Source organism: Argiope bruennichi, chromosome 1, assembly GCF_947563725.1.
Source record: "Argiope bruennichi chromosome 1, qqArgBrue1.1, whole genome shotgun sequence".
Taxonomy (NCBI): domain Eukaryota; kingdom Metazoa; phylum Arthropoda; class Arachnida; order Araneae; family Araneidae; genus Argiope; species Argiope bruennichi.
In genome coordinates, this window is record NC_079151.1 from 32,582,782 (window position 1) to 32,605,148 (window position 22,367).

The 22,367-nt window shown below is 27.5% G+C and overlaps 1 protein-coding gene across 2 annotated transcripts in view; it reads right to left on the minus strand.

Moving 5' to 3' along the window:
• Nucleotides 1-22,367, minus strand: part of LOC129968240 (potassium/sodium hyperpolarization-activated cyclic nucleotide-gated channel 2-like) — a 95,210-nt gene that overhangs the window by 48,269 nt on the left and 24,574 nt on the right. For both annotated transcript variants that reach the window (XM_056082099.1, XM_056082095.1), the window contains 2 exons: nucleotides 3,399-3,630; nucleotides 1,352-1,578 (listed from right to left, as the gene is read on the minus strand). In XM_056082099.1, the coding sequence (XP_055938074.1) occupies nucleotides 1,352-1,578; nucleotides 3,399-3,630 (459 nt within the window). The remainder of the gene's footprint in view (nucleotides 1-1,351; nucleotides 1,579-3,398; nucleotides 3,631-22,367) is intronic.

Consider the following 22,367-nt stretch of genomic DNA (forward strand, 5'->3'; position numbering starts at 1 on the left):
TGTGAAAGGAATATTTTTGGATTGACAGTAACCGCAATCATTTATGATCATATATCAGTTGTTTTTTCTACTAATCACCTTTTTTGTCAGACATACAGTGTGATTAAAAATATTTATGTATTAGTTTAGTTATATTAAAATCCCATTTTGAAGCGGATGAAGGTTATTTTGAAAACGTGCATAGATAATGAGGGAGTCATTGAGCCCACAGCCCATTTCCGAACTTCAAATTACGCTAGTTGAAACATATTTGATTTTTCACGAATTTAAGATGTATCAATGCCATATTCACAGTTTTAGTCCCAAACCCTTGATTCTCCGCACAGAAAGCCTATATATGAAATGAGGCCTTTGACCCCCACAATTGAAAATATTTATAAATATTTAAGTTAGTAAAAGATTAGAGAACGTTTATCTTTTTTGTTGCCCTAGCATAGAACTTTCTCATTCAAAAATAAACTTCTTATAGTCATACGTTTGCCAATATTATCAAGAAACTAATAATAATTTTTTAACTTGACCAAAAATTAAATAACCTTACAAAATGCTCTTATTGAAATGAAATGCGAAAACTTCCTATTAGTTTGGGGATTGCAAAATATATGTTTTTCAAAGTTTGAAATCTTGCTTTAATTTTTTAATATTATTTTCAAACTTTCATCGCATTTCATACCCCATATACTTCAGAATATTAAAAGAAGAGGAAGAAGTGATATAGGCATCGATTTTTATTGGTTATGTCTAAAAAGATTGAACTTATCTTGGTTGAAACGGAAAGACAATATCTGTGTAAAAACTTGACTAAAAAAAATCAAACTAACTATTTCTGCATTCTTTAATTTGTCTGGAAAATAAATTTCAAGCTCGTCATCAATGAATCAAATATTTCTCTTTTTTTCGAAGGTTTAGTCAAAGTAAACAAATGTTTCAAATTTTCTAGGACTAGCTTCAGCTTTCAACCATTTGTTCTTATCTGGAAATCTGTCTTGAATTTATCCCAAATTTTACTTATAAAGAATTCATGTTTAAAAAAGATAGTTTTTTCAAAAATAAAAATATTCAAAGACAAAAAAGTTTTCATGAAAATTATCATTCGCTCTCAAATTTTCTGTTACTGAAATAAAGAACTATAAAATGAGCAGAATCTTTCAAATTACACAATACAGTCAAATTTGAATCAAATGTCTCGTAGAACTTCGTTTTTACCTCCTCAATGAAACGCTCAGAGATCTAGTCACTTTTGTTTAACGGGGCAAAGTCCAAATTTGGCTGTGCTGCGCCACACATATGGTTAAATGAATGAGTGCTTTCATTTGAACAGCAGGCACACTGAAAAGATAGAGGCTCTTACCTGAACTTGCTGCAGGGATGTATGACCCAGTGCCCAGCCGCTTTCTGCCGTATCCTCTCCTTCATGAGCGCTTTCTTGCTGCCGAAGAGTTTCATGGCGAGTTTGTTATCGGAGGGCTGGAAGAGGGCCTCCAATTGACTCCGCATGAAGGAGGCCTTCGCTTCGCCGATCACAGGGCCCAGCTCCTCTTTGGGGGTTCCGTAGAGCGAGTCCCCTTCCGCCTCCTCCTGGAAGAAGATGGACTCATTTCTGGAGGTTCAAAAGCGACAGAATCATCCTTTTTCACAAAAGAATGCTCTGTTTATTTCTGTGTGTGGTGATGCCGAGATGCGAAGACAAAACATTTTAGTTTCTTCAAAATTCAATAACAGAATTTCTTACGCTCGTTGCGAATGGAAAAATAAATCCTCGATATGTGGTTAAAATTTTAAGCTGAACTTTTAAAATGGGGTTTTAGAATTTCTTGTTATGTAATAATTAGTTTTCGAAGAGAAATGTAAGTGCTCTCGGTGGAATGAAATTTTATTTTCTTATTTGATAAAAAAGAAAATTGATTGGTATCTTTTATTTTTTATTTTTTTATTCCTATAATGAAAAGTGCATAAACTTGATCTGAAACTGATCTTAGACGGTTTTTACATTCAAAATAGAAGAAGAATTTTACAACTTAATATTACTCGGCGACTTTTATATATGATCTATTTTAGTTTGATTTACTTAATGCTAATGTTTGAATAAATGCAGATGTTTGAGTTAATACCAATATTTTTTTTTAAAAAATTAATGCTTAAAATAATGCAATGTTTGAAAAAATAACAGTTTGCACTTTTGTTTAAATTTTTTTAGATCAAATTTTAAAATTGCAGTAAAATACGTATATAGTTAAATTTTTAGAATTCCTGATTAAGTCACGATAATTTCATAAAGAAATTTAAACAATCTTCGTTGTTCAAATAAAATTTCATTTGCTTGATTGCTGCAAAAGATTAATTGGTATAATTATTTTTTTGTTATTATAAATTCGTATTATTCAATTTAAAGCAACCATAAACGGATGCTTCGATATTCGATAACTAAAAAAAGAAAAAAAAAAAAAGATTGACAGCAAATATTTGAAGCTAATAATTTTATATTTGCAAAATTTACACTGCAAACTTTTAACTATATTATGTAATGCTGTTAAACAAAATTGTTAAAAATATCATAAATGGATACATTAAAGTTATTACTGTTTCTTAAAGTAAACCTTTAATATCATTTAGTGTCTCGTAATTAACTCTGCGTTGAGTAATTATTTTTTAAAAAATAATAACTATTATTAGTAATGCTTATTATCAAAAATTATATTTCAGAAATGCAAGTTATGTAAAATTATAACAAAAATATCAATAAAATTCAACTATTGTATCGTTTTATGTACTCGAAAATCGTACAAATAAATTATATTTGATTCTTCATTCAAAGGTACATCTATCTTAAGTGGTTTGTAATATAAGTGAGTATCTTTCGTAAATATATGTAGTTGCAAATATTTAATTCCGGAAAAATAAATATCACAGACTAATTTAATGACACCAAAATTTCACTGTATTTATGTTCTGAATTACAAACTTTTTAAAGCCTAAACTATTAATTTAATTACAAGACTTATAACTTACAATTTGATACATATGAAAATTAATACGAGTGTAACAGAAAAGCTGAACTCCATTTGCATAACGCTACATCGATTCTTCCTAAAAATATGAAAGCTATTTATATATACCCGCGTTTAAAACGGAAATATAGTCATTTTGCCCTAGTAATTAAAGGAAATGTCTCAGTTTTGGCATGAAGAACTCTGGTTTCGTTCATTTGATAGATTATAAACACACGATTCAACAAATCAGTCAACTAGAAACTCTACCATGTTTATATTCTTCTTCGCTGCTGATGCAAACATTGGAAATAAGCCCAAGGCGTTTAGTCATAAAAAAATTCTTTAAACGTTGCCAGACAGAACAAATAAAAAAAAATTCAAGAGAAGAATAGGAAAGGAAGCGCTCACCTTTTTGAAGTTGATCTCTGGTGTGATGTAATCGTTTACAGGGTCCCCGAGTGCAGTCACCACTGAGTCAGTACAAGTGTTGGTATTGTCGATGGAGATTTTGATGGAATCGTGGCGACACAAGGGCGGAACCATTACCTCCGCCACCGACTCTTCCGTTCCGCTGTTCACTCGTCCGTTGGCTAGGCGGAAGAAGGGCCGTTTGCCCCCCTGCTCCATGACACTCAGGCCCCTGAAAGGGAAAGGATGCACGCTTTTATAGGATGCTGTCATTTTTTTATTCCTTCTTTCGGTGAAAAATGTTGCAGCAGTCAAACCACAAGACTTTTTGGAATGTAAGCCCCCACTCGGAGAATTATCACCTTTGGAGTTATGAATACTTTTTTCAGAGATTCCAAGACGCGATAGGTAGGCAATGAACTCACATTTTAGCATTCTCTCTCTCCAAGAGAATTGAATTCACTTTAGAAATACATAATATAATGAAGTTTTAAAAATCTTTATTGATGTATTAAAAAGTAGAAATAGATTTTCTTTAATAAAATATTTGAAGGTTAAAAAAAATCATAAAAGCTAGAGAAACTGGTATAAATATTACGCAAATTTTAGCGTCAATCACAACCATATTTAATTTTAATTTTAATTAATTATAATATATTTTATTCTTTATCATATACAATACGGTTTAATTTCCTTATATTATTTTTAACTCTTCACGTTTCTACGATTTTTGTTTTCATACTTAGATTTTTGATAAAATTGTTTAATACATTTCAGTAAACAAAAAAAAAAAAAAAAAAAAAAAAAATTGAAAATTTTATTTTTTTCTTTTCTACTTTTAATGTTTAATTTACTTTATCTTTACTTATTACGGTTTTATTGAATCTTTTAATTAATTTTATTGAATTCTTTATACAACAGAGTTTCTCAAAAATAAAATTGAAACGAGTGATTAAGTTCCAAAAATATTAAATTGGAAATATACATCTACATAGAATTTCAGAAGTCAAGCATCACGGGTGCTCAGTGAAAAATAAATTACCAAATTGAATTTTATGTGAAACAAGTTTTGTTAAGCAAAAAGTACTTAAAAATATATTTTTTGCACAACCATTTTTGAAAGAAATATGAATTATATATAAAAAAAAAATTGTGTGTACAGAAATTCAATTATTTTTGTATACAAAGTGATTTCGCAAATCATGATATGGTTCCAATATTATTTTTCATAAACAGAAATGCCATTTTTGAATTATATTTTTATCAGCATCGTATATTTTCTAATATTTTTTACATTCATAATGTAAAAAAAAATAATAATAATAATCGCAGTGAGATAGATTTCGAGGTTTTGAGGCCTTGTAAAAAGTCAATTTTTATAATTCATTCATCTTTGTATGAACAAGATAATTCAACATGGAACAAGCTAGGTGAATGAAATTTGGCATGCTGTCTTTACTCTGAAATTATACTCCTGCCCAAAATTTTGAACGAAATTTGTCATTGAGAAATCCGCCCGAATATGAGAGAAGACCATAACCTGAAACTTTTTCTAGCAACTCAAAAATTCAGAAGGCTACATAAATCAAAATCAGTATATATTTTTGATGCCCAAATCGATAATCGATTTCATAACAGTTATTGGGCTCAGTATGTCAATGAAAAGATTCTCATACTGAAAACCTCTCTGCAACATTCTCTTCACGCCGAAACAATACATAAAAAAATTTCTGTATGGTGGAAAATATGCGAACTTCTAGGAAAGATGACTTCCGCTAGTTACTTAACAATACTTTTACAGAGAATGTAAAAAAAAAAAAAAAAAAAAAAAAAATATCAATAATGTTGATGGATTACAATCAAGATTATTCGATATGTCTCCAATTACAAGAAATCAAATGCCACATAATGCATTTCAGATAAATAATTTTCCCATCGCTTTTAACGCCACCAGAACCTCATACTTCAATTGGCTATTACACTGGATAGTCTGGTGCATTTTCTTATTGAAAAAATGCATTATCTTCGTTGTGCCATATAGAAAAACAATTTCAAAAGTTTCCTTTCCGTGTTCTTTTTTTATTACAATGTTTTGTTGTCTGTTGTAGGGATGAAATGTGTCACGTACAGTACATTGGAAATATATAAATAAAATTCACCTCTCAGCTTTCTAGAGAAAATAAAGTTTTGGTCTTCGTACTCAGAGATGTTTGTTCTCCGACATCAATGAAATACGCAGGTTATTGATCTTGTGCAATCCATTTCCTTAGTTGAATAATTGCAGATGAAAAAATTTGGAAAGGAATATATCGACCCTTTCCTGTGTGCCACGAAGAACGAATTGTGCGCAGTATGTTTTCTTATCGTTTGTTTGTTTTGGAAATTTTGCTTTTCCATACAACACACAGGAGGGAAACTTTGCAAACTTTTCTTAAACAAATAGTACCTTCCGACTCAGTAGATGATCTTTGACTTGCAATGTATTTGCTCATTGGAAACTATTTTTTACGCGTGAATATTTATCAATTACATATCATCATGATATTGTTTTACAAAATAATAATTTCGTTTTCTTATGCTTAACGATGCTGTTTTCTTAGATTCCATGTTCTACCAGCTTTCATATTAAAATTGTAATTATTTTAAATATATAGAGGACAGCAAAAAGTATTAGTCCATTTCCGTTAAAAATGAAAGTTTTTTTTCCCATCATTTTTAGTATAGAATATATTTTACTTTATTTCAATTCTGCATGAACATATAAAAATATATTTACAATCCAGTTGAATTGTCAGGAAAAAAGAGAAAGCGAGAAAAGGCAACTCCATTGACTTAAGTTGTAGTAGAGTTGGTTATCCGAAACCGGCTTCAAAGCTTCCACCTGGATATGTTACAGGATAAAAAGTGAAGGAAATTGAAACAGTTTTTCTCTGCATTTAATTTAAAAAAAATTGTAGGCATTAGAAAGATTTATAATCAGCTATCGACATTTATAATGGCGAATTTAGATCAGGAATAAATTTTTAAAAAGTGCCTACTTGGAAAAATAATTTTTATTTCTTTCTTTAATTTGAGCAATATTTTCGAAATATCATTTAAGCATATACGACATAAAAGCATTATTTTACAGTCCCATATTGCATCATAATGTTTGATTTTAAAAAAAGCGATGAAAATTAAATTCCCAGCTAATATTTTCTCTCAGTTACTAGTTCTGAATTCATTTTCTAATGATCGTTACATTCAAGAATTTATGTTTTTCGGGACTCGATATCGTAAGATTTTTTTTTTTTTTTTTTTTTTTTTTCTGATTTGAATAAAATTATTATTTTTCATTTTGGAAAATCGACACGAAAACTTGTTTATACTGGTAAGAGAATATAAAATATTATACAAAATTTTTACCAAAGATATACTTATTCGTAATTATAGTTAAATTTGAAGAAATAATAATTTTTACTATACGGCGATATGCTCTTAAAAACATTAAACATTGTTCTCTGTCTTAATGGCGCATGACCTGTACTATCTGAAAATGTGCTCAAACATTATAATTGAGACGAAATGTCAACTTCAAACTTAATATTCCTCACTTTCTTCTGATAATCGGTTCTTATAATACAGAACTTATAATCTTGAATTCAGAACAACATTTTTTGACAAGAATTTTTATTGGCCCGCGAATTCTAACAGATAAAAAAGTGCACATGGATATTTTCTGACCATTTTGTTTTTTCCCCAAAAAGAATCGAATTTTTCAAAAAACAATGTAAGATCAAGCTAAAATTTTTATCTTTTATCTTTTTTTTTTTATTATTTTCTTATTACGCAGCAGTAATTTTACTTAAGTAAAATTCGGCAAATTTTGTTCAATTTGGAAAAAAAAAAGTATTTTTTCTTTTTTAAAAGTTTACTCCTGTTATAATCATGCTGTCTTACTGTTGTTAGTTCATTTTACAGGATTTTTTAATATCTAAAATTTGTTTTAATTTAAACGTTTCTTCACAGATTAATAGGATTTTTTTTATTTAAACAGGAAACATCGGTGAATTATTTTTCACTTCCATCCCACTCTTATTCGGTTGCATATCCGGGTTCAAATTTGCATGCCTATTTTGGATAACGAATATAATAAATTAAACCAGTAAATGTGTTATTTGTTGTTGTTTTTTTCCTATGCGCAAGTATATTTCGACTGGAATAATAGAAGTCATCTGTAATATTATGAACCGCTGAAATGTAATCTATATTTATAATCTAGAAATATCAATTCCTGGTCTATATAGAAAATTTAATGTTCTAAAATGACAATTAATACACGAAAAAATAAACAAACTCTGGATAAAACTGGAGGATATCGCTTTAAAAATGTAAAATTCAACTGTCAGCAGTTTATGAAAATTTAAGGAAATAATAAAAAACATATTGAAAAAGTTTTAGAAATATAGGCTTAAAATCGCATAAATTATTTGATTAGATAATAAGTGTATGGATATAGCTACAATTGTAGAAGTGATATCTACAATAACAGACTGAATATGCTTTATTCAATATGACTAGTTACGAAAATCCAATGTCGAAAACAGTACAATAATACAAGAAAAAGTCGATTAAAAAGTAGTTTAATTGGATTTCCTTTTGAAAATAGTTCAATAGGAAATTGCACACCATGAATAGTTTAAACTGAAAAGAGAAAAATACGAATTTAAATTTGTGTCAATTCCGCCAATTATAGTATCGATTTCGTGACTTAGAAACGCCGTTAGCAAAACTTTCGCTCCTGCCGGTGAAATGAGGCAAATTGCGCAAGTTTAAATTCATAAAACGTATCTTATCTTTAAATTTGTTCACAAATCAAAACGGCAATTCCATCGAGAGACAGAAATCAATTGGGCACGTTTAAGTATTTCAAGTGGTCTTTTGCATTTTTATGTGGAATGAAAGCAGTAAACTTTCTAAATAGGACGCATGATTTAATTAGAAAGTTAAATAAATTCGTACTTCATGTGCAAACAGAATATTTCACAATAAAATTAAAAGTAAAAATCAAAATTTCTGATACAGCTTTTGCAATAAATAAATAAAAGTTAAAAATTCTATTGTACTATCTGAAAAGTCAATGAGAAGTAAAAATTGCATATATTGCATAGTAAATGTAATATTAATAATGCAAAGGTGGAATAAAACTTCTTCGAAGATAAATGTGAATTCTCTACTAATAATAATAATAGGAGAAAGTGTGTATGTGTTGGCGATTTGCAAGACAAACCACTTGATTTATAGCCACCAAACTTGGCATAAGTATGTTCTGGAGAGTAGAATTGTGTACTTCGAAGTGATTTCTTTAAAATTTTAATTAATGGAAAATTAATAGAATTTTGGAATATTTCTGCAATAACTGCCGGAAATAATACTGCACGATACTAATGTTTACACCATTTAAAAACATTAAAAACTGATTTTTTTTCGTGGCAGCACTTTAATTACTCAGAATAGGATATTTTTAAAATCACTGATGTATCTTCTTAATTTGAGCAACTTAATTTTATTTTTCATTTTCTTAAATACCATTGTTACAATAAAATTCAAACCGTTTTCATATTTTCCTCAAATATTTAATCACATGATTTTCTTCCATTGTTAAAATAAATAAAAAATCTGTTTGTTATGTGCGCAATTTACATGTGGAATCAAAAAATGAAATTTAGATGACCACAAATGATCACGTCAAATCCGAAATAGATTATCCAGACAAACTGTACATAAACTATAATGCACATAAGCTCATAATAAACAGAATATATGTTAAACTAATAAAATAATACTTAATGTGTATGGCAATTTTATGCTTAAAAATACTTTTTTGAAAGAAGCATGAACATCAAGTTATGCTTAAAACATTAAACATAACCAATTTTCCTAGTGAACAAACTGGTCACCATTAGTGTCATGAATACATTTAATAAAAGATGTACAAATAAAGATAATAGTTTCCGAATCAGTTGATCTAGGGTTGTTTAAATAAAATCAGTGAAATTTATTTTTATTCTCATTGGGGAGGGAATTAGCAGCAAATGTAAATTGAATTGCTGAAACGTCTCAACTCAGTTCTGTATCCTTTGCTTTCTGAAAAATATGACATTTTAATAAAATTGGAATTTTTAGAAGAAACTGGAAAATCTAAAAAAAAAACCCAAAAAAAAAAAAAAACTTCCATCGTAGTATTCAAAATAAAAAGAAAGTCCTTAATTTTTTTAAAATTTTCTATACCTTTCTCATTTTGAGAAAAGAAGAAAATATTTCTAATTCATCGCAACAAAAATCGCAGTGGAAATAACAATATATTGTAATTATGTTAATTTTTTTTCATTTTCTTTTCTTGCATTTCGTATATAAGAAATAAAAATCTCATTTTAAAAGTACTGAATAATCAGAATATAGATTGAAAATACATTTTTAACGCATGACAGAAATTTCTAATGCTGCCTTTTTTTTTTTTTTTCTTCCTAGCTTTAATAAAGTTGTCAATATTTACGGCAGAACGAAAAGAGGTAAGGTGAAAATGAGGCGAAAGAAATTAAATTTTACATACTTGTTATGATAAACAAATCTCCCTCCCGTTTTCTTGAACGAAACAACATCCGTTGCTTAAAGAGGGAGTGCCAGACGCGTAAACATTTTTTTATGGGCGCTTAATTTTTATCAACAGTTTCCATAAACACATAATTTCCCCCCCACCTTGTTCTGGAGAGATTTGTATACGCTAGCAAGCTTTAAAAGCTATTTTAAACAACGTTTTCGAAGAGTTCAATCTTTCTTGTAATTGAATTTAATTATTTTAAATTGGGCGATGAATGCATGGCACATTTATTTGTAAAATGAAATTAAAATAAGAAGTAAAAAGTTTCAATAACAAAATCTTGTAATGGTACTTTAGTGTAAATATTTTTTCTTCTTCTAATATTTCTATTAGGTAATAAAGTAAATCAAATTTTTAAATTTTAGTATTTCATTCATTTACGGAACTTCTAGATTTGAATGATTAACTTAGTTAATTGACTGAAATTTTAAAAGGATTTTCAGGACTTAACGAAATTAATATGAAATTCACTTTACAAGTAATTTGATAAGTTGGGAAATATACAAATGAAAATATGATTAAAAAGTGAAAGAAAAATACTTTTAGAAATTATTTTAATGATAAAGAAAAGGCACTCTCTACTAATATTTGTTACGAAGAACAGTTTTTAAAAACATGTTATTTCAGAATTTTTAGAAATAAATTTCTTACAATTTATTATTATTAGCATTTCAGATCTATTGCTAGAAACAATTTTTGTGTATAAAATATTTAACAAGAATGTATTTATTGAGATTTCTTAAGTAAAATATTTTTCAATCAATGATGAATCAATTTCTTATGTGTTTGAGAATTACGCAAGCACTTCTAGTTAAGTGTAAAGAAACAAAAGAAATTAGGAAATAGTTGACATATAGAAACATATTCATACCAGTATCCATTAAAGAAAAATGTCCTGTCTAATTGTCCCTCTAATAAGAAAATTTCACGACTTTCGCAATGCTAAAATAGATGATAACTCATAAAAAAAGTTGCTGTAACTGTTCCCGCCGGAGTAGCATGTTCTGGAAGATAACATCTACTGCAGTAGATAGCATCTTTCTGAATTCTGCTTGCGACACTCCGAGCATTCATGTAATTAGTGGGAGTATTTAAGAAAGTGACAAACCTCGTAACTATCTATGGCAATGGGTTGAGGTTTCTGTTTTGTAATTCTTTTTCTTGGCACAACATTCATTTTAATACCAAGAAATGTGGATTAATAGAATTTCTCTCTTTTTTTCCTTCAAAAGCTGTTTCCGAACAGTTCTTATTTACAGAATTCGCTATTCCTTATAATAGCTTTAGAATCCAAAGTTGCAAACATTTAAATCACAAATAAAAATGTATTTATTTTATGTTTAAAGTCATGAGACTAGTGTTAAATCACTTCGGTTTTTTTATACACTATTATTTAACTTGGCTTTAAATTTTCTAATCGATTTTTATTCATTTCTTGAAATTATAGAGTTTGAAAATTTTCTATACTTCTGTGAGTTCAATGACAGTGCATTTACTCATAAGTCAATCTATAATTGCAATTAAATTTTTATTACATACAAAGAATTTTGCATGATTATGAATTCAAGAACAATATATTTTAAAATTCTTTTATATTTATACTAACAAATTATAAATTAGAATAATAATGTATAATCAATTATATGATAAATGTAGAATAACAAATTATAAATTCATTGTTAACAAGTAAGAAGTAATTAAAATAAAGGCATCAACTTTTAACTGTAGTAACTAAAACATTTAAAAACTGTTTTTTAATATCAAATTTAAATTCGGTTTAACGCATATGTAATATGATATTTGCAGAAAAAATTGAGCACAGACTTTTTTTCCCTTATAGTTTAAGTATAACACAACCTATGGAAAGTTCCAATAAAAAAATATGTTAATTTATAGAAGCTTGTCTTAACTTTTAACTCATCTTAAATCCTTTTTTTTTCTTACTTTATTTATTCTAACACATTTTTATCGATTTTAATTTTCATTAAGTGTTATAATATTAAAAAAACCCGGTAAAATTTTAAATTCTGGTAGAAACTCAAAATTTAAATGAAGTATAAATTGATGTTTAAATCTTCAAAGTGTTTTAGAAGCAATCTCTAAATACCCTTGCAATAGAAAGTTGTATTTCTTTTTAATTTTCTTTTCAAGAAACTTTTTCATCATTTTCAATCCTATAATTGAACATTAGAAGCACCTGGTTTTGTTGAAGTCTCATACTATCTTTAGAATTAACCCATTGGCTCTAGCTGTCCTTCTGTCTGATTTCCAATTTTGAACATAATAATGATCCCGTTTAATTTAGGATATTATGTATAAATTATCGGGCTCTCAACGTATAGCAGATCAGCCAGGACTCGTGGCACTACCTATTGTCGCTCATTAGGTATATTGCCGATTCCAGTTCACGCGTCTTGAAATTTCATCAACCAATCAATCACTATCCATTGCTTAATATCATAATGCAAGCAATTCATTGTATATATTTTAGCTTTACTAAATATATTAAATGCGTGATATTACATTTTTCCAAATGTTTTACTTTTAAATTCCGTGAACCGAATAAAATTTGTTTAATTAAATAATAGTTCAAGACATTTTTTTTATATCTTTTAATGAACAGAATGAAGAAATCTTGCTATTTAAAAATGAACGCAAGTTTTAATCTCAGTATAGTTTTAATTTATCAAAAATAGCATTCGATTTTGATACTTCTATTTCTGTATTTTTGGTAATTTATGTTAAATAAATACCCAAAATTATTAATAGCTTAGAAAGAGTCTTTATAGAATGATTAATGTAACTACTCTTATACAGTACTAATTTAAAGTTTAGGTACTTAACCTAGAAACTTTAAATTTGTATAAAAAATCTGTATCAGCTGTATAAAAAAATCTTGGATAAATTTTTTATTTAATTAGTTGATTGAAAAGAAATAGAATCCATCATTTTATTTATGTTGTTATTAATGCAATTCAACATTACAACATTTTTATAAATTCGGAACTAAAAGCAGTTATCAAATAGTTTTGATGGTTGTTTAGAAAGAAAGATTTATATATAAGAACCAACTTATTTTAAAAATTAATTTGAGGAGTTGATCCTTAAGAAAAGTAAAATGAAAATAAAATTTTTTATCTGCTATAAACATGCTATATGAAGGGCAAATTAACTTTCTTATTCTTTGTATTAATGGCAGTTACAAAATATGTATTAAAAAGGCAGATTTACTCTTTTTATTTTATAAAGACAGTGTACTTCTTACAATGTTGGTCTGTCTTTTTTATAATTTAAAGCATTCTGCTGCCTTATTGAAATAGAGAGGTGAAATTTTGAAGGGGAAAAATGCATCTTTGATGCTGCATGAAAAAGAAAATTTTATAAATTACGCTAACAAGGAATTTAAAATTATTTTTTATATATTTATTACCGTTAATGCTAATATTGATATTAGATATAGTTTTTACAGCATTGATTTTATCACATCACTTTTTATTGTAAATCAAGGGATAATATTTTTTATGCGTAATTTGGATGTATAAACTTGTGTATAAAGAGGGGAAATCTTACTTGTCTCTTTCAGTGCTTTACATAAATTTTTAGTTTAAGAAAAAGTATCAAAATTTAAGAAATACACAAATTCTTCTCCAAACTGTGCACTGAATGAATCAATTAAATCAATCAACCGTCAATTGAATAAAATTATTTAGAAATTTATTAGATTGTGTAACGGCCATTGCTTATTTTCAAAAAATATTAATAATTTCAAATCGATTAGAATTTATATGGATTTTCTGTAGGCTTCCAAGTAGTTTTGTAATTTTTTTTCCTATTTTGTAGTAAAAAAGATTAAAACATTGGATCTTTCAAAATTTTCTTTCAATTTGCATAGACTTTCTAAAAAAAAATCTAAAAGTATTAACGTTGAATCAATAATCACATAATATAAAAATATGATTGCAATTTACATTTTTCAATTTTCTTTCAATCTGCATAAACTTTAAAAAAAATTCTAAAAGTATTAACGTTGAATAAAAAAAATCATACAAAATCAAAATATGATTAAAATTTACATTTTTCTTTTGGGAAGCTACTTTTGCTTTTTATAAGCCAAATTTTTCTTCCTTTTAACAATCAAAAGAAAATAAAACATCTTGAAATTTACTTCTTATTTACAGTTTTTTTTTTTATTTTATAACAATGAATTTTGCTCTTTTATAGCAACGAATATCTACGACATCCTCAGAATAATTATCAGATCTTTAACTGCAACGTATGTTTCAAGCATCAAAAGTCATTTAAGAATCCAAATTAATTGCGCTACATTCTTTTCTTTAAGAGTCATTGCAGAGCCACTCTTTAAAAATATTCCCCGTGTGACGACGGAGTGTCGGACCACTTCCAGTAATGATAAGGAGCAATCTTTGAATGTCTGTGGAACGTCATGTGTCAGGCGCTTTGCGAAATATTACTTTAATCATCCCCCCTCAATTCCGGACTTCCGTTTCCCTTAAGCTCAGCTCAGCTGCCAAAGACCTTGCAGTGGAGGAATTCATGCAATTGCTATAATTTATCACGCAGATTCGTTGAGGAGCTGCAGCAAGCACCGAGTCACTTCGGCGAGAGTGGCTACAATTAATTTCAAAAAAGGAGAAGAATCGTTCGAAGTGAGGGATAAGGAAACCCCCTTAAATTCTTTCAGTGGTCGTCTGAAGAGAATTTTTAATTGAATTATGTTGTTTACGCTATATAAAGTAGTTTGACATAATTATACAACCAGGAATCAATCGTTATTTTGTAGACTTCGTGTTTAAGTTCTTAAGAAAAAAAAAAGTTCATTACGCAAAATGAAATTACAGCATACCATTCGAAGGAAACAACGCCATACTATTTATAGTACAATATATTTTAATATACAATATATTTTATAAATCTCAGTTCGTTTTTATCATCAATGTTTTACGAAAATAATTACGTCTCAGCATAGTGTTGGCGTAGGAAGGGTGATTGCTGGCAAAAGCTAAATATTACTTTTTATGTCCCATGTCATCACTGGCTCAAAAGGGATGCATCGCATCCAGAAAATGCTATAAATGATTCGACCCTTCATAATATTTAATATAAAAACGTGACATGAACAAAATTTTGTCTCGATGGAACACCCTTACAACGGCGCCAGGATACCTCACTCCCCCCCCCCCGCAGTTGCATTGCCTCTGCAATTTAGTTTGAATAAGGAACCCTTTTACAGAAACACAAAAACTATATAAAGAAAAATTTCATAATTCCCATCAGAAGATGCGGATAGCATTTTAGCCTGTACCTCTAATTCCAAACTTCCACTCCACATCAGCAAAAAAGTGCTTGTCGCCCGAAATCAAATTTAAAATGTAATAGACTCACATACATAGTAGATCTTAGAGTGAATGTGTTTTTAATAAGAGCTCCCATCTGTGAAGCCGAAATGTTTCTACTGCGGTTTCTAACTAACGTACACATTTGGTTTAGTTCTTACTTTCAAAACTATACTCTATAATGATATAACGTCACCTCATACCTCTAAATGTAATCATTCCAAATATTGTATAATTGATTGGAAAGGAAAGGAAATTAGATTTTTCGTGTGTATTCAACATTTTTCTGAATATATCATGATAATACCTGTCATGAAAGCTTTTTAGCTGACCAATGAAACAAAAATTTGTCAAGGGACTACAGTTGTATTCGCAAGATAACATACAAATTTTATCGATTTAAGTCATTTCTTTAAATGAGCATTGCGTTTACATGCATGCGAAAGTACAGACGATGTCGACAAGTTTGGTTTAAAATTTGATAAGAAACTAAATTTCAGATGCTTTATCTGCCTAGCTTTTTGCATGTTGTTATGGAGCAGCTACACAGACTTCTTGTGAATGAATTTCATTCAAAATTTGATCGTAAGTCTATGCATTACATTTTATCTGTCTAGCTCAAAGTGCTTTTGAATTACGTGTTCACAGATAGACATAATATTAAAAATAAGTTTTTCAAACTCAGGGAGGTCTGAAACGCGGATATTTACCAAAACTCGAGTTTGACGATTGCAATATTTTCTCAGTACTCCATATACGAGATAGTCAAAACAGACTGAAAACAATAATAAATAAACTGATTTTAATTGCAATACCGATTAAATTACAACATGTAAATCATTTCAAATACAAAACTGAAATGAGATTCAAAGTGTTAATTTAATTAATTCAGATATAGGATTAATAAAATTGTAACTAGTAGAAATGTTCGGATCATAGCATTCATTTAACTGTTTAATTTAAATTATATTCCTTTTCAATTATTTTAAACTAATAATAAAGATGAATGTATGTGTATCTGTGTTAGCGCTTTACAGGCCAGATCGTTTGACCTACAACTATCAAATGTGGCACATAAATACCTTGGAGAGGGGGAGTTAACAACTCGGGTGGATTCTTTTAAAATTTTAATAAATTAAAAGTTAAGCTGAATTTTGCTTTCCATAAACTTTGGAAAATCTTATTGCAAAAATAAATTTTACACCATTTTATAATTATAAAAAATTGTCTTTTTATGATTTGTGACTTGTTATGAATAAATATTTTGATAAACATTCTGAAATAGTTATATATTTTATTTTTTGCATAAAAAAATTAAAAAATAACTATGAAACCAAAATATGCCATTGAAAAAAAAAATGAGTTTTAAAAAATACAAATATCTGTGTCATAAAAACTTTTTAAAAATTCCCCCCCAAAAAAAATCTGGTTATTTTTATTTATTTATTTATTTACTTTGCTAAAAAGAAATCCAAATCAAAAATCTTTTAGTTTTAGAATTTATAAAGTGATGTGCTAAACATTTTGCAGATAGCTTAAGAAATTCATTAACTAGTTCCTGAACTGATAAATAACGGTTTCTACTCACTCTTTAAATATTGGGTTTCAACTGATAAATAACATAAAATTTTCAATTTTATTCAGTTTGTAAAGCATTAAAACAACTTAATTTATTTCTAAATGAATAAATTAGTTATACTCTAGTTCAGGAATTGCATTGCATATTGATAAATTATTATATCAAATTTCAATAAAAAATATGCATTATGTTTTATGAGGGTTATCGTAAGAAAAATCTACCAAAAATTTGAAAACGAGAAAATAACATTTAAAAATGTAAAGTACCATTAAATCATATATAAATGCAAATATAAAAATCAATGTAGCTTCTCAAAAAATGCACTTAGAAAAAATGACTGTGCGGTTTGTAAACGATTGTTTTATAAAAGAAGAATATTACATTAAAAAATTCGTATTTTTGCAAAAAATCGATTTCAACGTTGTCACCTATTTTATGATACCAATTTAATAGCTGTGCGAATTTTTTTGAATATTGGCATTTTTTAAACCAAATTTTCAACAATAGATTGCATTGTTGCTTGGAATTTTCAACCACTTTCCTAGTTTCATTTAGTAACTAATCGCATTTTTTTCTTCCATTGTTGAAAGTTTAAGAAGGATTTTGTTTACTATCTCTGTAGTTTTTGATATGGATAAAAAAAATGAGCTTACAACACCAAGAAAAGATGAACAATGCATTTACATTTTTTAATAGCGTCATGATGTCATGGAATAGGACTCCATTGGAACGGCTCATAGGCACAATAAAAGGAGCTTAAATAATACAATTAAAATAACATTGTGCCAATGACAGTCAATCTGATAGAGCCATGGACAGGAATCTATATCTGAAATCAAATATAATCAATATTCCCTGCGAACCAGCTGGTCGCTGGAGACGACTCATTAATAATAAATTCAATTCATTGCATTTAATTGCTTTTTGCATTTGAAATTGAGTACGTGTTTGAGATAAGTTAGTTAAAAAAGAGAAATTTGTTATTTTATTGCTTATATCTATTTTTCTATTATTTTAGCTTTCACATATCACTAGTCATTTTTATAGAAAAAAAATTATTTACAGAAAACGGATATTTTTGTTATTTATACAAATGGAAAATTTAAATGATTTAGCAAAATTTATACTCTGATATTTATTATGCATTATTAGGAAAGTTTTAACCCAATATACTCAAAGTTTTCGATATTCTTACACACGTTTTGAATGACACGTTTTAACTTATTGCCGATGTGATCTTATAGTTTCCATGTCGCCATTTCAGCTATTAAATAATTTAAATATGTAAGGCGCTGAAGCATGATCCTTTTTGGAAGGAGCATCTGGCATCAAGGTCATTTTTTATATCGCCATATATATTAAAAGCGCAAGCTGTCTCATTAATTTAAAAGCTTGAAAAATTACCTATCTTCGAAAGATTAATCAGGTGATCATATTGGTTGTTATTACTATAGTATTGAAAATATTATGATACGGATAAATATTCTCTCTGTAACAATTTATTTTTATAAAGATACGAATAATTAAACATTCGTTTAGTCTTAAATAAGTTTTCTACATTCGATTTGTTTCTTCTGTTATTATTTCCACTATTTTGTTTCTGATCCAAAGGAGATATAGGGAAAATGAATTGCAGTTTTTTAATTTAAATCTGTGGTAACTCTTAGTTGTGATACTTTAAAATTATACATCAAAGCTAAACCTCAAAGCAGTGAATGAAGTAAGTAGGATCCAGTAAAAACATTTATTGGATAAGAAGTAGAATAAAAGCATTTAGCCAATTAAATTTTTACTGTCATCTCAAATATGGGTATAGGTGACATAAATGTGTAGAATAAAAAAGGGAACAACTAACAATATTATTGCCACAATAAAATGATGTCATTCGAAATATTTGAATCTGTTGTTCAGAATTTGCAATATCTAATGAAATTCTGTATGGTAGCATCAATAAAAGCGATACGAGTTTCTCTTTAACAATTAAATATTTCTTATAAAATATGCTCAAAATAATTTTAAAAATTAATTAAAAATAGAAGAAAAATTATTTAGCAAAATAATTCATATAATTGAAAAGTGATTTTTTTTTTCAATTTTAAGAGAATGGTAAATATTATTTGTGAACATTTGAGCACAGAAAAATACTAAACTGTTGTTTAATTTTTAATTAACTAAAATTCTATTAAAACATTATTTAAAAATATTTCTGAAATGTTTGAAAGAAAATATGTACCAAGTTTGGTAGTTGTAAATTAAAGCGTCTGCCCTGTAAAGTACCAGTACATATACACGCACACACTCATTTGTCTTAATATTTGTTGAAACTGATGCATTAAATTTATTGGAAGATTTTATAAACTAAAAATGACCCTGTTTAAATGGGTTTCAATAATAATCCTACAGTACCATTACTTTCTTCATCTTTATTTCATTTCCGCCATTATTTATATTTGCATACAATAAAAAAAGATTACGAGAAATTCTTCTACGTTTCATTTTCGATTGGAAATGAAATGCTATTAATTGAGAATCTTTGATGAAACAATTATTGTTTTTTATTGATTAATTTCAATAAAACTAAATTTAAATCTAATTTTTCTTATTATTTCTGCTGCGGTATTTAAGCTTTTTCATACAAGTTAAAAAAATTTTGTTGAAAATGGAAAATTGAGTAATATAGTGCATAAATGAATTTCACATTTTTTTTATTCGTACGGTATTCCTATAATATGTAAATTTTAAGAATTCATGGATCGTTTTATCAAATTATCCTTCATTAAAAATTCTTAAAAAATTTTTTGAAAAGTTAAATGTTTTATGTATAAATAAAGGAAGCGTGAATTCAAAATTAAAAGAAATTTCTCTCTTAAGGAAAGAAGCTTCTTATTAAACCATACAAACTGGAAAAACGAGAACAGCAATCATAATGTTAGCATTACTGAATTTAACAATGTCAGAAAATATTCTGTCTTTACATTTGATCAATTTCAAACTTTTCTAGTCTTTGGAAACATTTCTCATATTTATGTTCATTTGCATTATTGTTCTTTTTAAAAAATTCGACTTGAGGAAAATGATAAGTCTATTCTTTTTAGACTTATTTACTGAGTCAGAAATTATTTTCGAATATGGCTACTAACCAACTCTAAACACTATAATCTAAAAACAGCTAAAGATAAAAGCCACAAATTTTATTAGTATTTTTGACATGAAAACAGTAAATGTATATCAAATTTTGGACAAAATTCTTGTTAATAGAGTTTGTACCTTCTGTGCGTAATTTTATATGTGAAAATTGCCATTGTCATTAAAGCTGTAAATCTGCATCGAATTTTAGAACTTATTGGTCAGCGAAGAGCAACAAAAATGCGTACCACGAAGCTTGACGCAACATGGTGCATATTTTCGAAATATATAAAAGATATTGCTAATATTCTTCAATAGTTATATATAGTATCCATTGAGTAATGGTTTATTTCAAGATTTAAAGATATCATTCACAAACTGTAAAAATAATTTTAGATTGATTTGTGGGGGGAAAGTAAATAATTGTATTTAATAACAATCTAATTTTGGAAAGTCAGCAAATAGTTTTTTTTAGAAGGAGGGGGTGATAAATGTTGGACAACATCAGTTTTACTGCTTGTTTTCAAGATAACTCCCAATTACTTAAGCAAATAATGATAATAATATAACCATGTCAAGATGAAAAAAAATCACAAGAAGTATTTGTGAAGAATATCTTGCTAACAAGAGTATCAAAGCTAATGTAAATAAAGTAGCATAAAAAACCCACTGAAAATACTCGATCATTAAAATAAAAGCATAAACAAAAAACGCGGAATTTTAATTAAGATTCGTACATCGTAAAAGAACACCGACGAATACATTATTTGTTACATAAATCATTAGTCGAAAGAAAAACAAATAATTATCTGTTAAACTTATGATGCACAAAATGTTTTTACAAAGTTTTATGGACTAAAGAAAAGCGCACTTTAAGATTTACTACTCTGTTTTTCTATTTTCTCTAACAAAATTCTTCAAAAGTCTTCCTTTTTTATCTCTATTTTAATCAATTATTAGAATGTTTTAAAAATTTAAATCACAAACAAGTGATAAAATGCTTAACTTGAATAAATATCGTAAATTAACTGATTTTTCCCCCTTTTTATTTGAATTTCACTTAGTAATTACTTAAGCAATTATTCTTTTCTCGTTCAGAATTTGTATCGTAAGAATGATATGTAAATACGTATGTTTTGTTTATATTTAATTTAATTTCAGGAACTTCGATATAGATATGTAGCTTCTGTATATTATTTCTTATGACTGATAACTTCATTTAATTAGTTAAATATTTCATTAATACGTCGATGAAATGAACGTTAAAAAATTCTTTTAAATAACTTGAATATTTTTTTTTTTTCATTTTCGAAGCCAGCTTCATGTAATTTAAAGATGAGTTTTATTTATGATTTAATCAGTGTCTTAATTTTTGTGAAGCTGGAATAAATTCTACATATAATGAAAATAATGTATAAAGTAAGAAAGTTAAAAAATTCAGAAATGATTTAGAGGAGAGAATATTTTTTTAGATTTATAATACATTAATTATAATACTAATTATAATAATTATAATACATCTTTGTATTGTAAAACATCTTAGCTATCGACATTTAAATATACATAAAATTATAGAATTGTTTTAGAACATAAGCTACTTTAATTAGAACATAAGCAATTGTAATTTTAATACCAAAAGTTATTCACTATCAAGATAATAAAATTACTTTTATAATGTAAATCAATGTCTCATAATTAATATATTATTCACTATCACGATAGTAAAATTACTTTTATGAAATGTTGAAAATTATGTTTCAAAATAAAAAGTTTTCATGCAATAAGTTTCATAGCATTTTAAGGCATTTTAGCCAAACTTGGGAGGGGGGGGGATTGTGTCGCAGCATTTTTCCAAAGTTAATTTATTATTCTTTTATGATCAATAATATTTCGCATAGTGATTAATGATTTAGAATTGGCTATAACATATCTTGAGCAATACATAACACTTCTTGAGCAATACATAACACTTCTTGAGCAATTTTGAAAATGAATTAGGACTTCTTGAAATGTCACTTGCAAAATAGTTACTTGATCCATTATATAAGTGCATCAATTTTAAAGAGAAAATCAGGGTTCTGTCTGAAACATGCATATAAGGTCGTATCAAATATTCTTCTACGCTTACTACATGCAATTGAATATTTCACACGAAAATATTGATTATTCTTATAAAAATATTATTTTTGGAAATGAATATCGAATTTTCAAGTTTGGATTTGATGACAGCATGAAACAAAAAGCTAATTTATTTCTATATAAATACAATT